Source organism: Hemibagrus wyckioides, linkage group LG08 (genome assembly GCF_019097595.1).
Source record: "Hemibagrus wyckioides isolate EC202008001 linkage group LG08, SWU_Hwy_1.0, whole genome shotgun sequence".
NCBI classification, from domain to species: Eukaryota; Metazoa; Chordata; class Actinopteri; order Siluriformes; family Bagridae; genus Hemibagrus; species Hemibagrus wyckioides.
In genome coordinates this window covers 28,307,251-28,333,157 of record NC_080717.1, presented here as the reverse complement: position 1 = coordinate 28,333,157, position 25,907 = coordinate 28,307,251, and the positions used below count along the sequence as shown (strand labels likewise).

The window sequence follows — 25,907 nt, the reverse complement described above, 5'->3', positions numbered from 1 at the left end:
TCCTCTTCAAATACGAAATTTACATTTGCAGCAGTTATTCGTTTGTCACGTTACAAGTAATTACCACCGCAAGACTTCTCATAAAGCCGAGCATAGATAGGGTCAGAAAGCGATTATTCACGGTCCGGTGCACGTTAAATGTCGTCTCATTAGCCGACTGGCCTTTCCGAACCGTGCAAAGTAGCTCACAGGCATCAGGATAATTGATCAGAACATCGCTGAGCATTTACTGCTGCATTAATTCCTCCTATGTCGCACGTCACATGTGGTTATGATACTTCAAATTCAAATTCAAATTCAAATTCAAATTCAAATTCAAATTCAAATTTTATTAGTCACATACATAATGGTACACAGTGTGATATGCAGTGAAAGGCTTGCACCACTGTTATGACCCTAGGAAAAGGAAAAGGAATAAGGACAGAACAAAAGACAGGATAAAATATAAAAATAAAATACAAAAATACGAAATATAAAAAATAAGAATACGAAATATAAAAACAAGTTCACAGTAAGCAAAAAAAATGTAATAGAATAAAAATAGAATAAAATATAATAAATATAAATAAAGTAAGGTATGTATATATGAATATAGAATATGTATATGAAATAAGATAGAATATGTATATAGGAAGTGTAAAATGTAAAATACAGGAAGTGTAAAATACAACAGCTGTGATGCAAAAATATAAAATTATAAAATTATATAAAGTGAATAGTGTGTAGTGCAATAGTGTCCAAGGTGCAGACAGCAGCAGTACAAAATTTTGCAAAATTATATAAAGTGAAGTGTGTAGTGTGCAATAGTGTCCAAGGTGTCCACAGTGCAGACAGCAGCAGTACGGGGTGGTCACGAAGTGGGATGAGGTGATGAGAGCAGTGGTATTGTCCATCTTCAAAGTGCAGATGTGCAGAAGTCCTCTTTGTATGTAAACGGGAGCAGACTGTGCAACATGTATGTTTATGTGTTGTATTGTGTGCACAGTCTTGAAATGTGCAAATGTGCAGATGTACATCGTGTGTTTATTGTGTGCCGCAGTCCTGTAATGTGCAAATGTCCGGTGTGGTTGGTTGGAGTTCCAACACGTGTGTAGGAGCATAGAAGGTCTAATCAGATGAGTCGTATGTGAGATGATTGAGAGACCGTATAGCCTGCGGGAAGAAGCTTCTCCTCAGTCTCTCAGTGTTGGCCTTCAAGGAGCGTAAGCACTTCCCTGACCTCAACAGAGAGAAAAGTCCATTGTTGGGGTGGCTGAGGTCCTTCACGATCTTCCTGGCCTTGGTCCAGCACCGCTTGTTGTAGATCGAGTGCAGGTCAGGGAGCTCGGTACGGATGATGCGCTCAGCTGATTGCACCACCCTCTGAAGAGCTCGTCTGTCCTGCATGGTGCTGTTCCCGAACCAGGTGGTGATGTTTCCCATCAGGATGCTCTCTAAGGTGCAGGAATAAAAGTTCCTTAGCAGGCAGTCTAAAGTCTCTCAAGCATCTGAGGTGGAAGAGACGCTGTTGGGCCTTCTTCACCACGGTGTTGATGTGACAGGACCATGACAGATCCTGCATGATGTGAACACCGAGGTATCTGAAGCTGTCCACTCTCTCCACTGGGCTGTTGTTGATCACAGGGGTCTGGTAGTTCCTCTCCTGCTTTCTGCTGAAGTCCACTATCAGCTCCTTAGTCTTGCTGACATTAAGGTGGAGGTTGTTCCACTGGCACCAGTCCTCCAGATTACTTTTTGATCAAGATGGTGCCGGTGAGGTCGGCTGCCGTCACGACTGCTCCGACCTCTCTTTCTTTGTTTTTGTCTTTTAAGTTAACCTACAGTACTTTTAAACCGGCAATTTCTTCCAAATGGAGTACATTGAGTACGATAGAGATACTCTTATTTCTATTGGTATACAATGTACTCACAATTCGACGTTTTTAACCCCTTGAATGTCCTACAATAACCACAAGAATGATTCAGTAAATAAAAGTCCAAATTCCAGATTTTAATTTGTAAAATTGATCATTAATGCCACAAATCATGGAAACATGACAAGTATTATGAATTATTATGAACCAAATACAGCTATTTAAAAAGTCTTAGCACATTTGTCTCGCACTTCCCCGGGGTTAGGGGTTTGATTCCTGCCTCCACTGTGTGTGTGGAGTTCACGTGTTTTTGTGGGATGTGCTAGCTTAGTGGTTAAGGTGTTGGACTACTGATCAGAAGGTTGTGAGTTTGAATCCCAGGTCCATTAAGCTGCTGCTGGGCCCCTAAGCAAGGCCCTCAATTGCTCTGCTGTATTAAAAAAAAATGAGATAAAATGTGAGTTGCTCTAGATAAGGTCTGCCAAATGCCAGAAATGTGAGTGTTTTTCCCATGCATTGGGGATTTCCTCCAGTCTCCTCCCCCAGTCCAAAGACATGTGCTGTAGAATGACTGACATCTCTAAATTGTCTGCTGGGTGTCAGTGTGGGCCTTCTGATGGGTTTGCACCTTGTTCAGGATGTCCACTCTAGGACCCTTGTGATTCTGTGTAGAACGGATGGATGGTCACTGATGCAACAACTTTAGTAATAATTCTATCAAGAGGGCTACACTTGGGTCACCCCCCAAAAATTGCTATTATGACATTTTCATAACAGAATGTTAATAGAACATAACAGAATTATCATCTGATATAAAGTAAAAGAGACAAAAAGAAAAATGATGTAACACGACTGAGACATGTATGTGACGTGTGTATGTTGTCATCATGTGATTGGTGAAAGGTGATCCATCACACGTTTCTGAGTCAGTGGGAATGTAGTATAGAATTCACCAGACTTGGTTTTTAGTCAATTGGAACTAAGCAATTGTTGATTCAGTTTTGAGAGAGAGAGAGAGAGAGAGAGAGAGTGAGAGAGAGAGAGAGAGAGAGAACGAGAGAGAGAGAGAACGAGAGAGAGAGAGAGAGAGAGAGAGAACGAGAGAGAGAGAGAGAACGAGAGAGAGAGAGAGAACGAGAGAGAGAGAGAGAGAACGAGAGAGAGAGAGAGAACGAGAGAGAGAGAGAGAGAGAGAGTGAGAGAGAGAGAACGAGAGAGAGAGAGAGAGAACGAGAGAGAGAGAACGAGAGAGAGAGAGAGAGAGTGAGAGAGAGAGAGAGAGAGAGAACGAGAGAGAGAGAGAACGAGAGAGAGAACGAGAGAACGAGAGAGAGAGAGAGAACGAGAGAGAGAGAGAGAGAGAGAGAGAGAACGAGAGAGAGAGAGTGAGAGAGAGAGAGAGAGAGAGAACGAGAGAGAGAGAGAACGAGAGAGAGAGAGAGAACGAGAGAACGAGAGAGAGAGAGAGAATCAAAGAACAAGAGAGAGAGCAAAAGAGAGAGCGAGCACATGTGATTGCAGTATTAAGATAGAAAAGCCTGTGAACAAGTATAAATATTTTATTTATTTATTTATTTATTCATTCTATTGTTTTATCCTTCTATTATCTGCAGTAAAAAAATCCAAAAAGCCTTTTAACAAGTATCAATATTTATTTATTTATTCGATGTAGTTCCTGCGCTAGCAAACTACAACAAACCCAGTGAGCATGTCTGCTGGTCAGTTTTTCTCTGGTGGACAGTAGGTTCATTTTTCCATTATTTTAGTCAACTCAGTAAACTGATATGGAACTATAATGTGGTCAAGGTCTGCCTGGAACTACTTTTGCTGTAGTAGCTGCATAGCTGAACTTTAGCTTACGGAAAAATAATAATCACCAGCGTTTCTCTGACTTGTCTTGTTAAAGAGAATGTTTTTTTTTCCCTTGAAGACTTTCCAGTGTTGGAAAACTTGACCTTTGTGACCCTTCAAAACCCGTTTATTTGGAAATGGTAATATTAATATAATACTGAGATTCAACAGAGCCGCTGGAGTAAATGAATTAAAACCTGGTGACGAACCAGAATCGAGCATCGATCAGTACTGTGGTATGATCCAACCCCACTTCAGATTATTCTAGATGACTTCATTTCATTTTCTGGATTAATTCACACATAATCTCAGTCCACTGGTCCTAATGTCTAGTCAGAATCACCAGATGACCAAGATTACATGGATATTAATCCTCTTAATGAAAAGCATCTGTCTGCCCAGAGAGCACAGTACAATTTTTTTTTATCCTTTTCTGAGTATTCTCATCTGTCTAATCAATCAATCAGTGTCTATCTTCTTCATATCTATTATCATATCGTGTTTCCCAAACCTCAGTCTTCAGTCTTTGTTCTGTTGCACTACTTGGAAAATGACAACACAAATGTTCACGTGTGATTTCTTTTCCCGAGAAGCTTTGCAGAGAGTGTGAAAGCTCTCATTGTCAGATGGCCGCTTATGTAAGCGGCCCGAATTCTCGAGCCGCGGGTCAGCATGCCTCAACACCGATACCACAACGCCGTCAAGAAAAACCCCCGTGTCTGTGGTGTAATCGAAGGTCACGTTCAGATAAATAGGAAGCGTCTTGATGAGGTTTGGATGAAATTGTACTTTAATGCTAAAGCATGCAGGATGTTGCAGGTACAGTGTGATACGGAAATGTGAAGAAGTTATGATATTAATGACATAATGTGCAGCGTAATGACTGAAATATGCTTAACAGTGTGGCCTTTTGGGAGAGAATCTTTTTATATGGTTTTGTTTGCATTAGAGATTACAACCTAATCTGTAGGTTTAAAAGAAATATATATATATATATTCTAGCAGTTTCTCCAGCTGGGTATGTTATACCAGTGTATTTATCATCACTATTGTATGCAAATGTTGTAACATACTAAAAACAGCATTGTTCTGTCCGTCTGTACATCTCTATCGAACCGTGATTTATTTCTGTAGCGTTTGTCAAGAAGCGTTAGTCAGTAGAATATATTATTTCACCCAGAGATTTATTCACCCTTCAGAAGATCGAAGTAAACAGACTTACTGCATCATCACACTGCAAAACAACACTTTAATTGATTGATTGATTGATTGATTGATTGATTATTGTATAAAATCAGTGCAAAAAGTTTAGCAGGATCTGTGTGCAATGGAAGAGGTTTTAAGAAAATTGCTGTGCTACTGATCTTGTCTGTTTTTGGTATAGGCCACTTTAAAGAAGAAAGAAAAAAATCCATAAGCGACAAGCTGAACTCCTACTCAGCACACAAACACACACACACACACACACACACACACACACACACACACACACCCCTTGCTCTGAGCATGTTGTCATGGAGACACGCAGAAAGAATCATGGTGATGCATCGCCATCTACTTCCTGTTGTAGGCTCCCTGATTTACAGAACATGAGGCAGGAAGTTTAAAGTAAGTTAAATAAATATTTATTGATGTTTAATAAATATTTATTGATATTGATAAATATGCAAATTTCAAATGCATGCTGGGCATCCTAGAAAGCAATAGAGCCATTATTATTATTATTATTATTATTATTATGGTGCATTAATATTTATTCATTTTTCTCTAGTTATTTCAATTTCTTAATTGATTAAATGTTAAGAAGTCTGGTGAACTGCTTATAAAGAGACTGATTCGTTTTAGAAACAATTTAATTTCACAATATCAGAAAGCATCATGGACTCGTGGTGGTCTGGTGAAGAGAATTATGGGATTGTGTACACTGATGGTACACACTGGCCTCAATTCTGAAAAGGCCTTCTGAATGTTTTCCCTATGGGATGAGAAATAAGTCATGACAATCATAAAACATATTTTTTATTCTTTAGAAATTATTTTTAGCAGTGTCTGTCTGGTTGCTGGGGATTACTGTTAACCATCAAGCCAGGAAATAATAATCCTCCCTGACCAGTTTAAGAGTATTTATTATGGGGAGTATTTATTATATAGTATGAATATTGTTGGATTGTTGTAGGATTGCTGGCCTTGTTTTTGATAAATATTACCAAGTCACTGACCATTTAAAGGAAAACCCCATCATATAGTGTGTTAGTAAGATACTGGGCCACCACAATTCACCAGAACAGCATCAATGTGCCTTGGCACCGATTCTACAAGTCTCTGGAATTGTACTAGTGTGATGAAAACACTTCTTTCCAAAACATATTCCCCTTGTTGGTGTTGGTTTTGATCATAGTGAATGAGAGCGCTGACTAGCAAAGTCATTCTAAAATCTCCATCAATAAACATCAGTGTTGTCATAAGCAAAAACTGCACTTGGGACAGTTTTGGGACGTCTGCCTTTACCTGCACATGAATGTAATATGGAGTTGTCCCGCCCCTTTGCAGCTATAACAGCTTCAACTCTTCTGGGAAGGCTTTCCACAAGGTTTAGGAGTGTGTTTATGGGAATTTTTCACCATTCCTCTCTAGAAGCGCATTTGTGAGGTCAGGCACTGATGTTGGACGAGAACATATTGTGGAGATTTTATTATGATTTTAAATGTATTTCCTTATGCCTCCTAATGCTAGAATAGTTTATTATTTTTGTCATGCACCGTACAGACAAATGACTGATACTTTTCGTCGTGTTGTCTGCTCTCATTTGGCCTTACAAGTTAGCATTCTGCTCTTCGAACACAGACACTGTTTCTGGACAGATTCTATGCACTGAACAAAAATTAATCACTTGTCCACTTTTGGTTAAATACCCTACATTCTGAATCAAGTTTTCTCTTGACCATTTTGTCGTCTCTTTGAATTTTCTTGCTGGTCACCTGTTCGTTGGCGATGGTACACTGTGTTATGTTGAATGTACCATTCTGTTGGTAGGTGAACTGAACAAATAATTAGGCTACGTTAATAACTTAGGGAAATTTTAGTTTGAAAGCCAACCTTTATTATCAGATAGAGATATGATATAATTAACAAATTACATTTTAAAAATATGTCTCTGGCATTGTTCAGAGGCCTGGTCCAAATGTGCTGGTGGTCATAGTTTGGGGTCATAGTTTGGGGACCCCTGGTCAACACTGATGGTGCTTTCTGGCCTCAGTTCTAAGACCTTTCATAGGAGACCCTATGGAGTGAGAAATTATAATCATTATAATCAGATTTTTTTTTTTTTTTTGATTTCAAGTAAAGTTCTGTAATTGAATTAAGATAGTGGTAACAAAATTTCTTCATTTCACTTCATTGGCTTCTAGTCACTTTGTATTTGCATTTCTAATCAAAGATTTTAATGATATTTCAGAAAAGTGTATAGTGACCTAGTTTATCGTGATATCAATATTACACCGTCGTATCACCCAGCCTTGCAAAAATACAATCCGCTTTTAAATTTGATAAAAACTCAACGATAAATTCAGATTGATACTGTCACATTTCTCATTCCATAAAAATTTTAATTCAATTTAAGACTTTATTAGTCATGTATACATTACTGCACAGTGAAATTCATTCTTTGCATATCCTGTCTTTGGTGGTTGCGGTCAGAGTGCAGGGTCAGCCATGATACAGCACCCCTGCAGCAGGAGGGGAGGGGTTAAGGGCCTTGCTCAAGGGTCCATCGGCAGCAGTTTGGTGGGGCTGGGGCTTGAGCCCTGAGCTTCCGGTCAACGATCCAGAGCCTTAACCACATGAGTTACCACCACCCCATTTTATTTGTATATCAGGTGCCTGAAACATGAATCTTATTCTTAAAGAAGTGCACAATCCTATCAAAGTGCTGCATACTCAGTTCTGAAATACATAGTGATAGTCTTACAGTCATTTATTTGTACCCACTTCCAGTGAGTTAAGTGGACATAAGTGACGCTATATCTGCACAAATGCAAGGTACTAGCCAAATGACCCCATGGTTCAAAAGTCGGCTTGTATTTCTAACATCGTAGGGACGTTTGAACCCCGCAAAGTGCTTACATCCATGCCAGGAAAAACACACAGAAACACACCCTGCTCCCAAGCGGATCCTGTAGCCATGGTAACCATGCATCATTCTGCAGGAGTCAGCTCGTTCTTCCCGCATTTCTATAAAAACTCATTTTACAGTTTGTCAGCGTATAGCTTGTCAGAAACATCAAAAGCTTTGATTGGCACGCAGTCAGTCTTTTATCTGCATATCAGCTGAGGTGTCAACGCAATTCTCAGCATTCATGAAGGCTGAAGAAAAAGTCATTTAAGTCCAGGTTTGAGCTCAATCTGTAGTGTAGGTCAGGGAAATATTTATTCCTCTGTATTTATAGATAGACCATTGGATCTTAGTTCAATGTTAGATTCATGCAGTATGTTACAGTTACAGAACTATGAAAACTTAAGATAATATTAGCCTCTGTGTTTGGCTCCTGCTGAGACTAAACCTGGAGTGTGGATCATCTCACCTGGGATTTGAGGAAGAACGTTAGCATTAGTTATACATCGGATGCTATGAATTTCATTTTAGCAAGTCAGAAGACAAAAGTAGCATCAGGGCTACAGAATGAGGTGATAAATAGTTCTCAAATCACACCATGCATTTTTCCAGGTCGGAAAAAGTATTATGAAAGAGTATCGTGATTTCAGTTTTATTAGTGTCTGCATACTTTTAAATGGCAGTGAAAATTTTAGCTGGCTTGGTTGTGGAAATTGCTCGACTTTATTGAAAACACTTTGTACTAATTGCATCACAACAATGTATTGTAGAACACTACAGTGTAGAACATCAACTAGTGTATTTCAAGATTTCAACCCTAGTCACATGTAAGGAATAAAACACAAGGCTTATAGGAAAATCAACAACAACAACATCATTGTGTATGATTAAATTCAGTGTAGAACTTCCACTAAAAGACGAATCACTTACATTATAGCAGCTATAACTATAAAGTCTTTCCTTTTCTCTTAAAGAAGTGGGCGGTGATGGCTGAAATGGTTAAGGCTCTGGCTCTGCCACTGCTGGGCCCTTGAGCAAGGCCCCCAACCCACCGTTCTCCACGGGTGCTGCATCACGGCTGACCCTGTGCTCTGACCACAACCCCCAAGGATGGGATATGCGAAGAAAGAATTTCACTCTGCATTAATGTATATGTGACAAAAAAGACATAACTTAAAGCTAATACATTAAAAAAATGTGAAGCTTGTTACTGGTATCATCATGTGTCCAGAGAACTCTACTGTGGTGGACCTGAACTTCCAGGGACCTCTGACTGTTACAAAGCACTGACACTGGAGACTCTTTCCATAAAGGATAAATATTCTTATAGAAATGTGGATTGCTTGTGCTAAGGTGTGTGTGTGTGTGTGTGTATATGCAAAGAACTCAATGCAAAGAATTGTGTCCGATCCGAGGTGTATTCCCACCTCATGCCCAGTGTTTCTGGATAGATTCAAGATCCATTATAGCCCTGACCTTGGATAATACTGTTAATGAATAATGGATGAATGAACTGGTTGAATGTGTTCAGATGTTAAGGTCCCTGGTGGCTCAGCAGATTCTGCTCAAACTCAGCGAAGTTCTGCTCAAGTGGCCAGAAGGTTGTTTGTTCAAATCCCAGTCTGGACTGAGGACTGTTGTTGGGAGGTGTGAACTTTAAATTGCTTATCTCTGTGCTTGATTTGAAAAGAGTCAAATGGGGGAACAGCACAAACCTTAAAATGATCAAATTGTCACTGGATCTTACTTCCCAAAACATCTCAGGGGGCTTCACCTGAAAGAAGTGTAACATTTGATATGGAGGTTTCTCTCTCTCTCTCTCTCTCTCTCTATATATATATATATTTTTTAAATGTCATTTCTTTCCATACCTCCCCAGCAGCTCTTCCCTCATCCCTCCCTCTCACTCTGTCTTCCTCCGTCAACATTTTTATTTTCCTCTCATCTTTTTCCCGCTCCATGCCATGTTTCCTCATCCTTCACCAGGGCGGTTGTATGTCTCGCGCTCCATCAGCCCCGCCCACTCCTGCCTTAAACCCGGCTCGCGAGCCTGACCGTTAATAACAGCCCTTTCCTAAAGCTGGGCACCAGACTACAGGATTTTTTTTATATTATTATTATTTCTCGTGAGATTTTATACCAGATTTGACACATCTCGATCTGAAATCGTTCCACCGGATGCGCCATGCGGGTGGGAACAGGTTAACTGGTAGTTATTGTTTTTTTTGTTTTTTGTTTTTTTAGTCGAAGTCAAAGCCGAAGCCTCGAGTTGTGATCGGCTCGCGGACCTGATCGGAGGCGGATCCGTTATTTTTTTTTTTGCTTCAACCATGTCGGTGAGTGTGAGATGGTAGTCAGCGACGCGCGACGGAAATCGGCTCGTATTTTCAATCGTTCTCGATTAAAAAAGAAAAAAAAAATCCTGTAGTGTGAGCCTGGTGTTTAAGTGAGGTGGTGATGATGAGGCGCTCCGGCATGATGAAGCCGCACTACTCGGTTGCCTTGGTGAGGATGACGGCCGCCTGCACTAACGGTCGCTGCGCGCGCAAATTTCTCCACAGTGACTGCGTCATCGACGAGAAGACTGTGGTCCTGCAGAAGAAGGATAACGAGGGCTTCGGCTTCGTGCTGAGAGGGGCAAAAGGTAAGGGGAGAGACCCATGGAGACCCTCCATGTTGAAATCCCCCTCTGGGGTATCTTTCTGGGGTAACGGAAAGTGTGAAAAGTTGACGCGCGAAGCCCGCCTTCAACTTCACGCCCAAAAAAAACCCCCCTAAAATATGACGTGTATAGTAATGGCATTATGTTTTGTTAAAGCCACTAGTCACATCACTCCACAGTACATCTCATTTTAATCAACTAAAACTAACCTGTGTAGAAGAACACTAAGCATTCTTCTTCTTTTTTTAACGCATGGAAATGGTCAAAGAACATCTTCACACCTTTACCTGTTAATGCACGTGCAGTATGTAATGTCCTTCTGCCATGATCATATGAGAAAACTAGTAGGAAGTTGAAACAAATTCATATTCAAGTCATTAGAAAAAGGTACAAATGTAGACCTAACCTTAATCCTGACACTAACCTTTGTTATACACCTTGAAATATTTCGAGTCATTCTGGTGGTAGCTTGTTGGTTGATGCTGTATTTCCGTTAATCCTGTGAGAAGGTAGGGGTTATCTGTCCCGCTGACATCGTAGGGTGAATGTGGGGCATCGATGGCACAGGTACAACGGCGAACCGGTGGCGGAGAAAGAAATAGGTTGAGCCCTTGAGCGAGGCTTTTATCCCTTCACTGCTCAGTCTCCTGTAACTCTTTGGATAAAAGTTTCAGCTTGGTATGGTAAACGTAAATGTTTATTTCTGGACAGCAATGTACTGTTCTTTTGCACATCAGATAGCTGCCAGATCTGATAAAGTTACTATCATGTTAGAACTGGCAGCAATGTAATGTGTTTAAAACAGTAGCACATTACACCACCAAAGGGTTTTCAGTGCCACCGCTTCCCTATGTGGGGAGACAGATGGTGCTGTAGAATGATTTAAGGAAGGTCTAGAGGGAGAGGGGATTCACCAGTCCAATCTATGTTTATGGGGAGGGGCAGATAAATTTGAACCTTTTTGTCCACGTCGTGGCCTTCCATCCACACCGGGACAACAATTCAACAATTTCAAAAACAATTATGTATTTGTAGTCATGTGATGCAGTCATGTGCCCCATTCAACGGTCAAAACAAACAAGATGGTGAACAGGGTTGTACTGCAGTTGTGGTGCCTGCTATCCAGTTTGACAGCGTTGTTGATAGCCAACTGCAAAAGGGACAGAATTTTCACTTACAACGACATTTACGCATCAATTAAGATAAAACAACAATGGAAAGTCAATAAACGGCTGACGGAGATGACGCCGGCCAAAGAACCGTATGTTTTTATGCACCTCAGTATAGGGATGTAAGCACCAGTGTAGATGAAGAACGCTTCAAAACGAAAATGCAGATGCAGATTTAGATACATCTGGATTAATGTAGACATGAAGCCATGTAGCTCATGGGCATGTGATCGCAAATCAGTGGTCCTCAAACTTTTTATAACAGGGTACCCCTGTATTCCTGTAAAATGAAGATCACCCTCAGTATGGATTTAGAGTCTTTATATAATATTTTTCAGAACTATAGATCTTTCTGTTCCTGGGTTCTCCTCTGATAGCACACATGTCTAAGTTGACTAAATATAAAAGCTTTGATAATGTGTTGATAATTGTGTGAATTAACAAAATTTAAACATTCAGGGACCCTCAGGGTCTATTTTGAGAATCAATGTTGTAGACCTCGGGAACAGAATGTCTCACGGTCATTGTTCTGTCCCATAACATACATCTCTGTTTTTCCTCACTACGCTCTCATGTGGATCAACAGCTGATACCCCAATTGAGGAGTTCACCCCGACCCCAGCCTTCCCTGCCCTGCAGTACCTGGAGTCTGTGGATGAGGGTGGGGTAGCATGGCAGGCTGGACTGCGCACCGGAGACTTCCTTATCGAGGTGAGTAAAAAAGGACCTGGTCCACACTGGGTGCCTTGGCTTTGGCTGGATTTAGAGGAGCTCCGAATGGCTTTTGAAGTGAGTTTGTCCGATCGGCAAACGTTTGTGTCAACAGGAAAACGTTTATACGCTATCTCAGAGTGGGGAAGGTCAGGGTTGCATCTTTAATGAGGGTGCAGTGGTGTGCGCGCACACACACACACACACACACACACACACACACACACACAGGGAGCAGGCTGGTGTTTCTGTAAAAGTGCATGTTGGTTTTCCCGACAGGGAAGTGCTTCCTTCCTTCCTTCCTTCCGTGTGTATGTGTGTGTGTGTGTGTGTGTGTGTGTGTGTGGTTGCAAGGAAAATCAGTCAGAGGGAAGCTGTTTATCTGAGCATCGTGTCTTCCCTATTTATGGATCGTTTTTAGTTGTTTTGATGACACCAGAGTCAGGAATATGCTCACAGTTAAGATGGAGTGGTGAAGGTGTACGGATCGATCAGCTTTCTGCGCTAAGCAGTAGGAATGGGTATGAGTGACATCTTAGAAAGTTTTTAGGTCACCACAAGCTGCCAAAACCATTTCAGTGCAGCTTGGCATAGATTCTACAAGCTAAGAGAACTGTACTGGAAGGATGAAGACTCTTCGTCCAAAAGGATTTTCCCATAGCTGGTGTTTTGATGATGTGTTTGGTTAGGTTGAGATTTGGTGACGGTGACGCTCTTAGTGTATGATTTGCATAATTTACTTTCTCGAAAAAACATTTCATCAGCCCCTGAGCCCTGTGGGAGGGGGCGGGGTTATTCTGGAAGAGACCACACCCATCAAATGTTTTACCACAGGAGAAACTTTGGATTGATTTGTTTGACTATAATGGGGAAAGTAGACCCAGAACATGTCAGCAGAATAAGTGCCTCCTAATAAGATGTGTAGTGATACAGCACAGTGTAGTGTAGTCATTCAGTACAGTGCTTTCCGTTTGGTATTATTATGCGTATTGACTCAGATTAAATAATTAAGACGGTTATTCATCACAAAATGCTGCTTATTACAGTGTGGGACACTGTGGCATTAATAGTAAAGTTTACTTTCAATCATAAATGCATGCTTCTGCTAAGTCCACTTTTTTCCCAGAGCTAATAGCATACTAGCATACTAGTATGGCAGCGTGAGACAGCAACGAGTTTGGTCAGCAGCATGCAGGGACATTTGGCTCCACTTTAACCAAAATCCACAAAAAATCCAAAATCTGTACTTGGATTTCTGTAAAGCTGCTTTGTGACCCACCCTCTGGGAGTCTGACCAGTGAAAGCTTAGCCATGTTTATTTTGGTGCATTGGTGCTAATGCGTAGCTTTTTCTTCAACATATGCTGCTAAGAGTCTAGATAAACACTGTGCTTATTACATTTCAATTCTAGTATTTTATATTGAGTGCGTTAATGAGTTGAGAATGGAAACCTAGGGCAGTATCGTAAAATGTACAATATATACCAAAGGTTTTTCAATCGTCACACCTGTATGCTTTGGCATTACTGTTCCCCTTCACTGGAACTAAGAGGACTCAACTAGAACTAAGAGAACCTAGGATGAACTGGAACACCGTCTGCACCCCAGACCTCCTCACTCTTACAACATCAGTGTCTGATCTCACTAGCTGAATGATCACAGATCCACACAGACATGCTCCAACATCTAGCAGAAAGCCTGGATGTAGTAATCTGTGGCAATATAGGGCCTTCTGGATTCGAGACATCACAATATTGTATTGAATTTGAATTGACGTATCATCACCCACAGATTTTCTACAGAGTTCTTCCTTTGATTTGCCATACATTAAAAAAAAAATCCATTACGTAAATCATTAAATAAGGCCATAAATGCACCTTTAAAATGTTGTGTGGGTTGTAGTGAATTTTTAGAACTTCTAATTGGTAATTAAAGCGCTTCAGAGACTGGTCCGATGACAGCTGATCATTTCAGAGTCGGAGACTAGAGAGCTGGAGTTCCTTATTGCAGGAACACTGACAAAATTGAGCAGTACAGTGCAGCATACGGTAGTTATATAACTCCACTACTAGCACAACACGCCATTACATCACTTTTAAACACTGACTGTCGAGCTCATTTAAACATAAAACACTCACCAGAATGTTAGCCAGGGACTTGCTACTGTTACTCAGTTAGGCTATACAGACTGATCAGTTCAAGTTCTCAAGATGTCAAAATGACCAGAATGCACACGGGACTGAGTCCCTCGGACTCGCTTTCCTATTGCCCGGTGGTTCCTTAAGCATGCTTCGGCTGCAGACATCATTTTCTTGTAATTACTAGAACATTTTAGACGTGGAAGTTTGACCTGGTGTTTTGAGCAGTAGATGGAGGTCTCCTGTTTACGCCTGTAGAACTGACTCAAGCAGCGAAAGGAAGTTACATCTCAGTGTGGGATTAGAGAAAAGCTGGCAGAGTCTAAAAAAAGGGAAGATCAATGACGCTAAACACTCGCACTGTCACTGTTTAAAGTCGAGACGAGCTGCAGGGGGAATGCGCGCGTGGCGTTCTCCGTCCTCGTCTCAATTAGGAGAAACGTGTTCATCTGCATGCAGGATTCGTGGAAACACTGGTTTCACGTCAGCTCCCCAGTCATGAGTGAGAGGATGGACTGCTTTGAAGTAGGAGCGTGGGAGGGAAGGGCACGAGAGATGGGTGGCTGCCATGAGCAGCCGTGAGAGCAATTTATGAATTGTTTGATGCTCGTTCTTGTAGCTCTAAGACACAGTTGGAGAACTAGGAATCTCATTTCGAATGATGTGGCTTTACAGAGTTCAGGCATCTCTGAAACCATGATTACGGTAAATACTCAATTACATTATTCAGTGAGTAATTAGAATTGCAAAGGCTCCGGATTATCCAAACCAAACTTTATCACAACGCAAGGGTCCAGGGCTTTTTCCTAGTCCTTGATGATATTGTTATTGTGAAAACTGCTAAAATTACTTATTGGCCAAGATTTTTAAGTAGGCTTGCTATGTTAACAGGAATCAAAAATAGGTATAAGTATTATTAATACTTTTTATTTATATATTTATTACAAAATGACACCATTGTAACCTCTGTTAATGCTATAGATCATCTACGAGACAAGTCAGTTCCTTTTATCACCTATGACATTTTGTTTTTATATATTATTAGTAGCAAGCACATCAGCCTCTCTCCAGTTTTCTTTTTCTTTAAAGTTAACAACAAGACACAAAATCGGCTAGTGGTGTTACAGAGAAAGTGCACCGTCCTCTGTCCTGAAGACCGCATTGGAAAAGCTAAGTCTTTACTTCTGAATGTTGACTCTGGAGAGTCAGTAATAAATACACATCTCGAGCACATTAACAATTACAAGCTTTTTTCCATGTACCAATAGAAACGAGTGGATTTATACGCGAACCTGCCTTCGCCTGCAGCATAGTGCTAATGTTCTAGAAAATGAATGAGGAAATGAATCAACGCTCTCTGACCGTTCACAATTGAGAATTCAACAGCGCTTCTGATTCTGCTGAAATAACCACATCATTCACCATGAAAGCCAAACATGCCTGGAAAATATACTGATACGGCCTGAGCATGATCAAATTTAATTTACTAATGCAGGTCTGTCCCCGACCCGGCTGAGACAGAGGTGTAAACTTTTCCACATCAGCTTCCAAGGAAGCATCTCATGTTCCTGCCACAATTACATTAGGTACATAAAAAACTCTGATCAGTTCCACTTAGGAACGTGAGAAAGAAAAAAAACAACAACCAACAGGCACTTGCTTTAAATTTATGACAGCAGCAGAGAGCCTGGTAATAAAACAGAGCATTGGCTAGCTGCAAGACAGGAAGTTCATTTATAGCTGAATATTTATATTCTTTGTGCTCTTTACAGGAATACAGTGATGATATTGAGTCCCATTTACACACACACATACACACAGGATTCAGTTTGTGTGTCAAGGATTCAGTTTGACGTTTTTGTAGCATTAACCCTCTGCCTGGACATTTCTCCACATTTGATGACCTGCCACACACACTTTAATTGTGTAATCAGTGATATGAAGCACAGAGCCGTAACATCTGCTCCCACTCTGACCGCTGGAGGTGTCCGAGGCCTCTGCGTCTCTGCTCATCCTGCTAAAGCTGGCTGGATTAAAAGACTCCGAACAGTGAGAAAGCTCCCTGTCCATCTCCTGGTACGTTACACGTGTTGTATATATATGCAGACAGAGAAGCCATGCTTTTTCAACAAAAAATTTCATACTTCTACAGACATTTAGTGATGGCTGGTTGGGACAGTAGCTGGGTGGCTAATACATGTACGAATGAATCCTTCTACTTACGCCTTTTATCTTTTAAAGGCAGTCCTGCCGACTCATTTATACCAACACAAATGGTCTCTCTCAATTAAATAGATTTTTTATAAAAAAACATAGCGTTTTACTAAACTGCAGCATCCATTATTAGGCTGTTTATACGGTGTGAGACTAAGGCCTAAGAGATTCTATGCTTTATAAATATCCATAACATGCAAATGTCTGTATCGGTCAGTTGAAGTGTATTGAGCGGCTCTGTCGCTGTTAATCAATGTGCCATTTATACTAACTGCACCAAAAGTGATCCCACATGCATTAAGCTTCAGCTTAATATTCGAACTATTCATGCTCGAATCTGATTGGTTAGAAGGTGAGCATTATTTTGTGTAACAGCACAATGTGGACAGTAGTTCATGGACAGTAAAATAAAGGTACATTTATATTAATGCTCTTATTCTAATGTTATTATTTCATTATTTCTACAGCTTGTACACTGGGGGTGCGTCTCAATCAGCTGCCTAGTCGTGGATCAGTACATGGTGTACAGACTTTAGGGACCCTGGATAATTACACATTGGGACACTGATAACTCCAGGACATGAATAAATACAGTGTCCCCTTCACTGTCCACTGACATTTATCAACAACAGGCAGGACACAGTCCCTTTGACATTTTTTTAAATACAATAAAATACTGTGTCGGTTCTGTTAAATATCCTTCTAGCTAGTGTATTATTTTAAAACGATTAAACAAACCGTAAAAAGTTCATCCGAAAATATGATGTCCTGTCCTAAAGAAACAGTGAGCCACAGTGCTTCCTTGGTTTTTGTGGTGCCTTTTGGGATTTTTTTAGGAAGCACACATTCAGTGCACTGGAAGAATTTTGCGATTGTGTTGGTAATTGAAATGGCCGACTACCTGACCAGTGCCATGACTACTGAACTAGGGAGCTGAATGAGATTTGAACGGAGGATGTGCCACCTTTTCAGAAAGAAAAATACAGTTGTTTTTTAGTGTTTAGGAGATGTTAGTGTGACACTTATGAAAGCTTTTAGCGCTTTGTACCAGTCAAGGGGCTTTGTAAAGTTTTCCATCTTCAACTCGTTTTCATCATGGTGGTCCAAACCTTAAAACGTTCCTTTCATCGTCCTGCTCTTTCTCTCATGACTGCTTTATCCTGCACGCTTCATCTTACTCTCTTGATCTGCACTCGCTCTATTTTTGAAATTTCTTCTCTCTGACTTTCTCCTTCACATCCGTTTCTTGCTCATGTATTATTCAAGGTCGCTCAAGATTTGACCTGGTTGTAGTGATGATGCACATGATGATGTAATGAAATGCCTCATTCTTATGCATTGCACACACCTCATGCCTGGTTTGAATCTAGGTTAGGCTTAAATTAAAACTCCTCCACAATATGAAACCATGCTTTTTCTAGGAATGTAGGTTCGGAATGTCCTAGATTGTTTGGTCATTTTAGTTCTACGTGTGTAGTGCTGTGACGGTTTAAACGGTTCAAACATTAGCCAGTGATCATGGTGAACTGAGAGCGCTATCGTCCAGGATTTCAGTGATCTGCATTGCTCATCTTCGCATTTTAAGGAGGTCCTTTTGTTTCCTGCCTGTACACCGCTGTTCTGGAAAGTTCTCTCGGTCGCAGAGTGATGCAGCATCAGCTGTGAGATTTCCTTATAGCTCCATAATGGCACCGCATTTCACCAGACCAGCATACCTTCTTGGTTATCTCCTGCATTTTGTTTTGGGAGAGGTAGCACTGAGAAAACCTATCTGTTTGCGGATGCAGCAGATTATCAGTTAACGTGCAGAGGGCCGAGCCGAGCAGGTCCACACGGGTGCTGATGTTGGAACATGGAGCAGCGGTCACCTAGCAACCAGCATCCGTACTGTGTGTGTGTGTGTGTGTGTGTGTGAGAGTATGGTGCTGAGAGCCATGCAGCTTTGAGCAGAACCTTTGTTGAGTAAAGTGGCATAATCTAAAAGCTCTTTATAAATGCTGCATCACTGTATGGTTCCAGATACCAGATAAGTTATAAGTCTTTTTTCATTGGTCCATTATTCCTTTGTGTATCAGTGTCTTTTTTGTGTATTGTGCTTTTTATGCATTACATTATTTATTATAAGGTATTTTGTGGGTGTGTGCATAGCGTCATGTCATTAATTGTGTATTGTGCTGTTAAACACTTCCTGCTGCATATTCAACATAACGGTATTATTGTCCCTAAATGATATTACCTTGCCACAGAATCCAGTGATGTTTATAACAGCTTATATTATATTACCAGACCTGCCAAGGAGCTCTGCAAAAAAACACTAAAATCATTATCATTAAGAAATTTATATACGGATATACATATAAGGATTTGAGCAAGCTTGTGGGGTGTTCCCGGTCTGCAGTGGTCAGTATCTATCAAAAGTGGTCCAAGGAAGGAACAGTGGTGAACTGGTGACAGGGTCATGGGCGGTCAAGGCTCATTGATGCACGTGGGGAGTGAAGGCTGGCCCGTGTGATCCGATCCAACAGACGAGCTACTGTTGCTCAAACTGCTGAAGAAGTTAATGCTGGTTCTGATAGGAAGGGGTCAGAATACACAGTGCATCACAGTTTGTTGTGTATGGGGCTGTATAGCTGCAGACCAGTCAGGGTGCCCATGCTGACCCCTGTGCACCACCAAAAGCACCAACAATGGGCTTGTGAGCATCAGAACTGGCAATATAAGAAGTGTGTCCTGGTCTGATGAATCACGTTTTCTTTAACGTCACGTGGATGGCCGGGTGCATGTGCGTCTCTTACCTGGGGAACACAAGTGTCCTGCTTTGGTCAATGTTCTGCTGGGAAACCTTGGGTCCTACCGTCCATGTGGATGTTACTTTGACACGTACCACCTACCTAAGCATTGTTGCAGACCATCTACACCCTTTCATGGAACGGTATTCCCTGATGGCTGTGGCCTCTTTCAGCAGGATAATGCACCGTGCCACAAAGCAGAAATGGTTCAGGAATGGTTTGATGACCACAACAACCAGTTTGAGGTGTTGACCCCGCCTCCAAATTCCCCAGATCTCAATCCAATCCAGCATCTGTGGGATGTGCTGGACAAACAAGTCCCATCCATGGAGACCCCACCTCACAACTTACAGGACTTAAAGGATCTGCTGCTAACATCTTGGTGCCAGATCCCACAGCACACCTTCAGGGATCTAGTGGAGTCCAGGCCTCAACGGGTTTTGTCAGCAAAAGGGGGAGCAACGCAATATTAGGCAGGTGGTCATAATGTTATGGCTGATCTGTGTAATTATATATAAATATATGGCATAAGAGCAGTTGTTTTTCGTCATTAAAATAAGACGTGAGCCACTCTTTAAAACTGAGATGGTGGAAATGCTCATTTTCCTGTTCTGGATGATTAAATTGTTTCTCATGATGTTTTAAAATAGAAATATATCCTGGGAAAAATCAATATGGCACAATCCTGGATGATAATCAAACACTGTGCTTTTGATCACATGCTTGTGTCTTGCATTATGTCTCATACACTCAAAGTTGAAATCTTATTTCATTTTAATTATTTAATTGTTCAGTTTTCATTTATTTTGACTTTCTCTGTTTATTTCTTAGATTTATTTAAAAAAATGCCTGGTGTAATTTCTTATATTGTGTTGCTAAAATATTTAACCTTGGTTTAACACCATCTGTTTTTAGAAATGCCCAGTTTCTCACCACACACATCCCTCACTGCTCATCTTCTCCAAAATCTCTCCCTCTGTCAGGCTTTGAACGTGTAAACACAATTCCTCAGAAGACTCCTCACTCAGCGTAGCTGTGCTTCTTCCAGCATCGGACGAATTAATAACAGAAAAATCTTCAGTGTTGTTGAAGAACGTTTCTTGCATTAGTCTGGAATCTTTCAGGAAAATTAAAACTCAAATGCTGTAGTTAGTCACAAGGTCTGATAAGCTTTCGTCAGCTAAATAATGGACATAAATACAGATTTCATGTTTAGAACTATGGCCTGTTTTTTATTATACATTTATCAACCTTTTACCATGTGTTTTCCCCAAGTAGAAGTGTTCCGTTCACAAATTTATTCCTCCCAGTTGTTTCCATTTTGGCTGCTACTGCTGCTTATAGATTAGCTGTGGATTAAAGCTAGCAGTACAAGTGTTATAGACTTCTCTGTGTTCGTATCTGATTACACAGTTGATCATTTTAACCTTTCACTAAACACAGGTCATTCCTGCTCAGATAAGACCCACTCTGTAGCTTCTCCTTATCGGGTGGCTCTGTAAAAGCAGTGGACTGGAGGAGGAGTGTGTGTGTGTGTGTATAGATGGTATCTAAACAGCAGTTTCTCTGTGCTCTTCATAATTAGCCCACTCAAGGCAAAAGAGTGAGCTCGTATCTTTCGGGAGAGAAGCACAAGGGAAAAGATTGCGTGATTTCATTTGGAGAGCCGGGTAGTAATTTCAGCTTGGACCGGAACCGATGGCACGGACCTCCAGCTCAAGTATAGATAGCAAGCCTTATTTCCACCATTTCTCTCTCTCTCTCTCTCTCTCTCTCTCTCTCTCTCTCTGTCTCTCTCTCTGTCTCTCTCCTTCAGGATGGGTTTGTGTGAAAAAAAAGGGAAGAAATCTGCAGTGCAGCTGAAAAAATGCTAACGTGAATACCAGAGAAAGAAAACTGTCACCAGCTAATTATCACTCCCGGATGTTTTAGATGTGGTAGGGAATCTGGCGAGGGTTCAAATGGACTTATTTATAGTGTGAACTTTTCCTACAGTTTGATCAGCCTTACTGAATGCAGCTGTTCAGAGACTGCAGATGTTTTATTTTAGAGGATCGAGGTGTTTGGGGATTTATGTCATGTCTTTTTCTTTGCCAGCAGAAAGCATGTGATAATTTTTGCACTTTGATTGTGACAGACTAAACTGTTACGTCCACGTGGAAACGCTGGCTCAGCAGTTATGTTAGGTCAACAGATTCTTACCTTCAGGTGGAAACTGGAAACTAGTGCCATGATTTAAACACCCGTTTGTCTCACAAAATAGACCTCTGTCAAATACAGAACAGCAAGGGTGATCGCCTTCATCATCATCTGTCACATGACCTGATAGCTCACTTAGACACACACACACACAAACCTATTCACGTTCACTGGTTCACTACAAAACCTCTGCACTCCTAGATAATCACTAGTGATGTTGTTATCGAGTGTTTGCTATTCCGCACTGCTCAAAAGAATTACACTTAAAGAACTTAACCTGGATCTCGATGAATGAAATATTCAAGTTGAAAATGGTTACTTATATACTGTATATTGTGTAATTCGTTAAGGACAAAATGTGACAATGATCAATGGAAACCAAAATTATTTTAAAATCATTTAGGGCTGGATTCAAAACGAACCAAAAATCAAAGGAAATAATTGGGAATACTGACAGACAGATAGATAGATAGAGGGAGGGAGAGATTTAGATAGATAGATAGATAGATAGATAGATAGATAGATAGATAGATAGATAGATAGATAGATAGATAGATAGATAGATAGATAGATAGATAGATAGATAGATAGATAGATAGATAGATAGATATGTAGATAGATAGATAAATAGATAGATAGATAGATTGATATGTAGATAGATAGATAGATAGATAGATAGATAGATAGATAGATAGATAGATAGATAGATTGATATGTAGATAGATAGATAAATAGATAGATAGATAGATTGATATGTAGATAGATAGATAAATAGATAGATAGATAGATAGATATGTAGATAGATAGATAAATAGATAGATAGATAGATTGATATGTAGATAGATAGATAGATAGATAGATAGATAGATAGATAGATAGATAGATAGATAGATATGTAGATAGATAGATAAATAGATAGATAGATAGATTGATATGTAGATAGATAGATAGATAGATAGATAGATAGATAGATAGATTGATATGTAGATAGATAGATAGATAGATAGATAGATAGATAGATAGATATGTAGATAGATAGATAAATAGATAGATAGATAGATTGATATGTAGATAGATAGATAGATAGATAGATAGATAGATAGATAGATATGTAGATAGATAGATAAATAGATAGATAGATAGATTGATATGTAGATAGATAGATAAATAGCTTAGTCAGTTACAAAATAAAACAAAGACAAAAATATTAATTGTAAAATATATATATAATTATATAGGCTGATCCATCAGGACATCAGTGAGCTTCTGGACAGTCTGTGGTGCACCATAGAGGCTTTAGATGCTCAGGATATAATAAATTGCAGGGCCAGTCGGTGGCATTAGTTCCTTTTGTCATCCAGAAACTGCCTACACAAACCGTCCACAGGAGACACCAGGAGGAACCCAGCCTGATTATACGAGCATTTCCAGATGTTTGCATGGATTTTTATGTAGTTGGAAATGTCTGGATGAGTTTCACAGTTTTGTTCTGACTATGCTGAATAATCTAAAGTTTGCACTTTGTACTTCAGATTGAAAAAGTGGATTTAGCTTCTCTGAAATGTAAGTATTTGAAAACAAAACAATAGCCTTTTTATTAACAAGTTCTTTAAAATTACACGGATTAAAGACAAGTGTAAAAAGTATTTGTCTTTAATTCTTTGTACAGTATGTGTGTGAATACACAGAGAATATACCACCAGTAGCCTTGAATTCATCCAGAAGTGAAGCAGTAAAGCAGCTTCATGATTTTATTTACTGTTTTTGCCCTTTCTTTCCTGTTTATTTACATGGCTTAATGGGAATCCTGGGTAATGTAATACATTAGCTTAACATTTTAGCTGAAAAAAAAAAGATCTGATGTTCCCCATTTTGGTGTGTGTGTGGGGTGGGGGGGGGTTCTTTTCTCTACTAAAAACGAGTCATAGTGATCATATTATATTTTATATAGAAATATAAACATACTGTGTGGATCGATTGATAGATAGATAGATAGATAGATAGATAGATAGATAGATAGATAGATAGATAGATAGATAGATAGATAGATAGATAGATAGATATGTAGATAGATAGAGAGTTTGTTCTGTCTGTGGAAATAGAACAGTACACACAGAGATTTAAATTCCACAATGTGTTATATTTAACTTTATCATTCAGATCAATTTGTTTAACCAGACTTTGCCTGCTCTTGTATTTTTGGTTTAATATTTTCAGAATGGTATTTTATGAGCTTCTATTAATATCCAGCGAATAGTTCATTGTGTGTGTGTGTGTGTGTGTGTCTTGGTCTAGTACTGATGGACCCTTTTCTTGTTATGCAACAGAAGAGTTCACACACTTAGCACTGTTTTGTCAGTAATGTCTATGGGCTGCAGCCTTGGTGGATAACTGGGTGGTCTTATTCACTAAGAGGCATTATATAATCATAGACAGAGTTATATAATGGATTTGAGGCTGTGTGCGTGTGTGTGCGTGTGTGTGTGTGTGGTGATGAATGTGAGCATGGATGTGTGTATGATGAGAGTAAATGTGTGTGTAAGTGTTTGAAGAGGTGCATCTTCATTTTCCTGGAAGTGAATCGATACGACACAAAATCAACCATTTTCCATCTCCGTTTTCTATACACACACCAGTAAACCTCATAGATCATCAAAAGCTGAACAGGATGAAGACATAGGTGTGATGTAAAGAAAAGAAAATACACCAGAATGATCTCAGAGCATAGATGGATCTAGGCAGTTTGACAAACAAATGCAGCTATTCTGTTTGATTTGACTTGTAAGATGCTACATAACACAGGCTTGAAAGTTGATCATCTATTACTTTATAAACTGAGGGCATGAAGCCTTTATTATGAGGGCATGAGGCCTTTATTATCGCTGCACATACATTACAGCACAGTGGAATTCTTTGTGGGAACAGTTTGGGGATGACCCCTTCCTGTTCCAACATGACTGCACACCAGTGTACAAAGCAAGGTCCATAAAGACATGGATGAGTGAGATTGGTGTGGAGGAACTGAGCAGTATGAAGTATTGAGCAGCTCAACCCTCACGGTACTTTTGGGTTCACAGTCTTTATACGCTGTCGGTCTTTCTGGTATATATGATTGCTTGCCTGTTTTTCCTTCTGCGTTTTGTGTCTGCCGATTTGGATTTTTGCTTGTTCTTTTGTGGATTTACTGATAAACATCTGCATATGGATTCTAAGCCTGCCTCCACTTCACAGTTACACTGTGCTTAATAAAAACGTGTCATATTTTCACTTGTTAGAGAAGTGGAGTGGGACCTGGGTTGGCAAGCTCCATGAAGGGGATGCAAACTGCCATGCTGTAAATTTTCCCCTGTCACAAAGAATTAATGTAACGCCCAGGAAAGTCTGATGAACAAAAAGGACAAGCGACAGTGTGCTAAATAGTTCATCAAGTCTCAAGTGAAACATGGTGGCGGTAGTCCAGGCCCTTCTTGGACATATGCCTGATGTAATGGCAGCAGCAGGATGAAGTGTGTAATGAATAGAAGCAGTTTAACTGCTCAGATTCAATCAAATATCTCAAAAACTCATGAGCATTCATTCACTAACCCTACATGTACTGCTAGAGAGCACCAAAAGCAGAATAGTCATGACATGCAACTGAAGTGCCTTTCATTTCCTGAAGACAAGCCTGAAGCTAAAGTGGCAACAAGGCAGTCAGGAATGGAAAATGGGCAGCATTATAGGCCAGACACTGTTTCTGGTTTTCACATTTTTGTCTACTCCTGAAACGAAGTATTTAGCAAAACATTTTGCCAGTTTGTAGAGAGATAATGTACTGACTACATTTAATAGCAAGAATTTACATTACATTCAAAATGACATTCAAACATTACACCTACTGACAGGTGAATAACATTGATTACAATGGGACCTTTCAAGGGGTGGGGCAAAGCAGATTGGAAGCAGGAATACTGGGTTAGAATAAGAATCTGGCCAACTTTTACAAGGGTCATTGTGATGGCTAGATGACTGGTTCAGAGGGTCTCCAAAACAGCAGGTCTTGTGAGGTGTTCCCAGTATGCAGTGGTCAGTACCTACTAATTAATGACAACCAGTGAACCGGCGACAGGGAGCCTGATAATATTACGCCGATGGTTTTATGTTGTGGCTGATCTGCATATATGAATATATATATATATATATATATATATATATATATATATATATATATA

General features: G+C 40.1%; 1 protein-coding gene across 4 annotated transcripts in view; it reads left to right on the top strand.

The window, feature by feature from the left end:
- Positions 1 to 25,907, top strand: part of shank2b (SH3 and multiple ankyrin repeat domains 2b) — a 173,620-nt gene that overhangs the window by 120,216 nt on the left and 27,497 nt on the right. For 3 of the 4 annotated variants that reach the window (XM_058397080.1, XM_058397081.1, XM_058397087.1), the window contains 2 exons: positions 10,377 to 10,459; positions 12,233 to 12,357. In XM_058397080.1, the coding sequence (XP_058253063.1) occupies positions 10,377 to 10,459; positions 12,233 to 12,357 (208 nt within the window). Of the gene's footprint in view, positions 1 to 9,634; positions 10,460 to 12,232; positions 12,358 to 25,907 lie in introns of those variants that run through there. The other variant, XM_058397082.1, reaches the window with a different exon arrangement.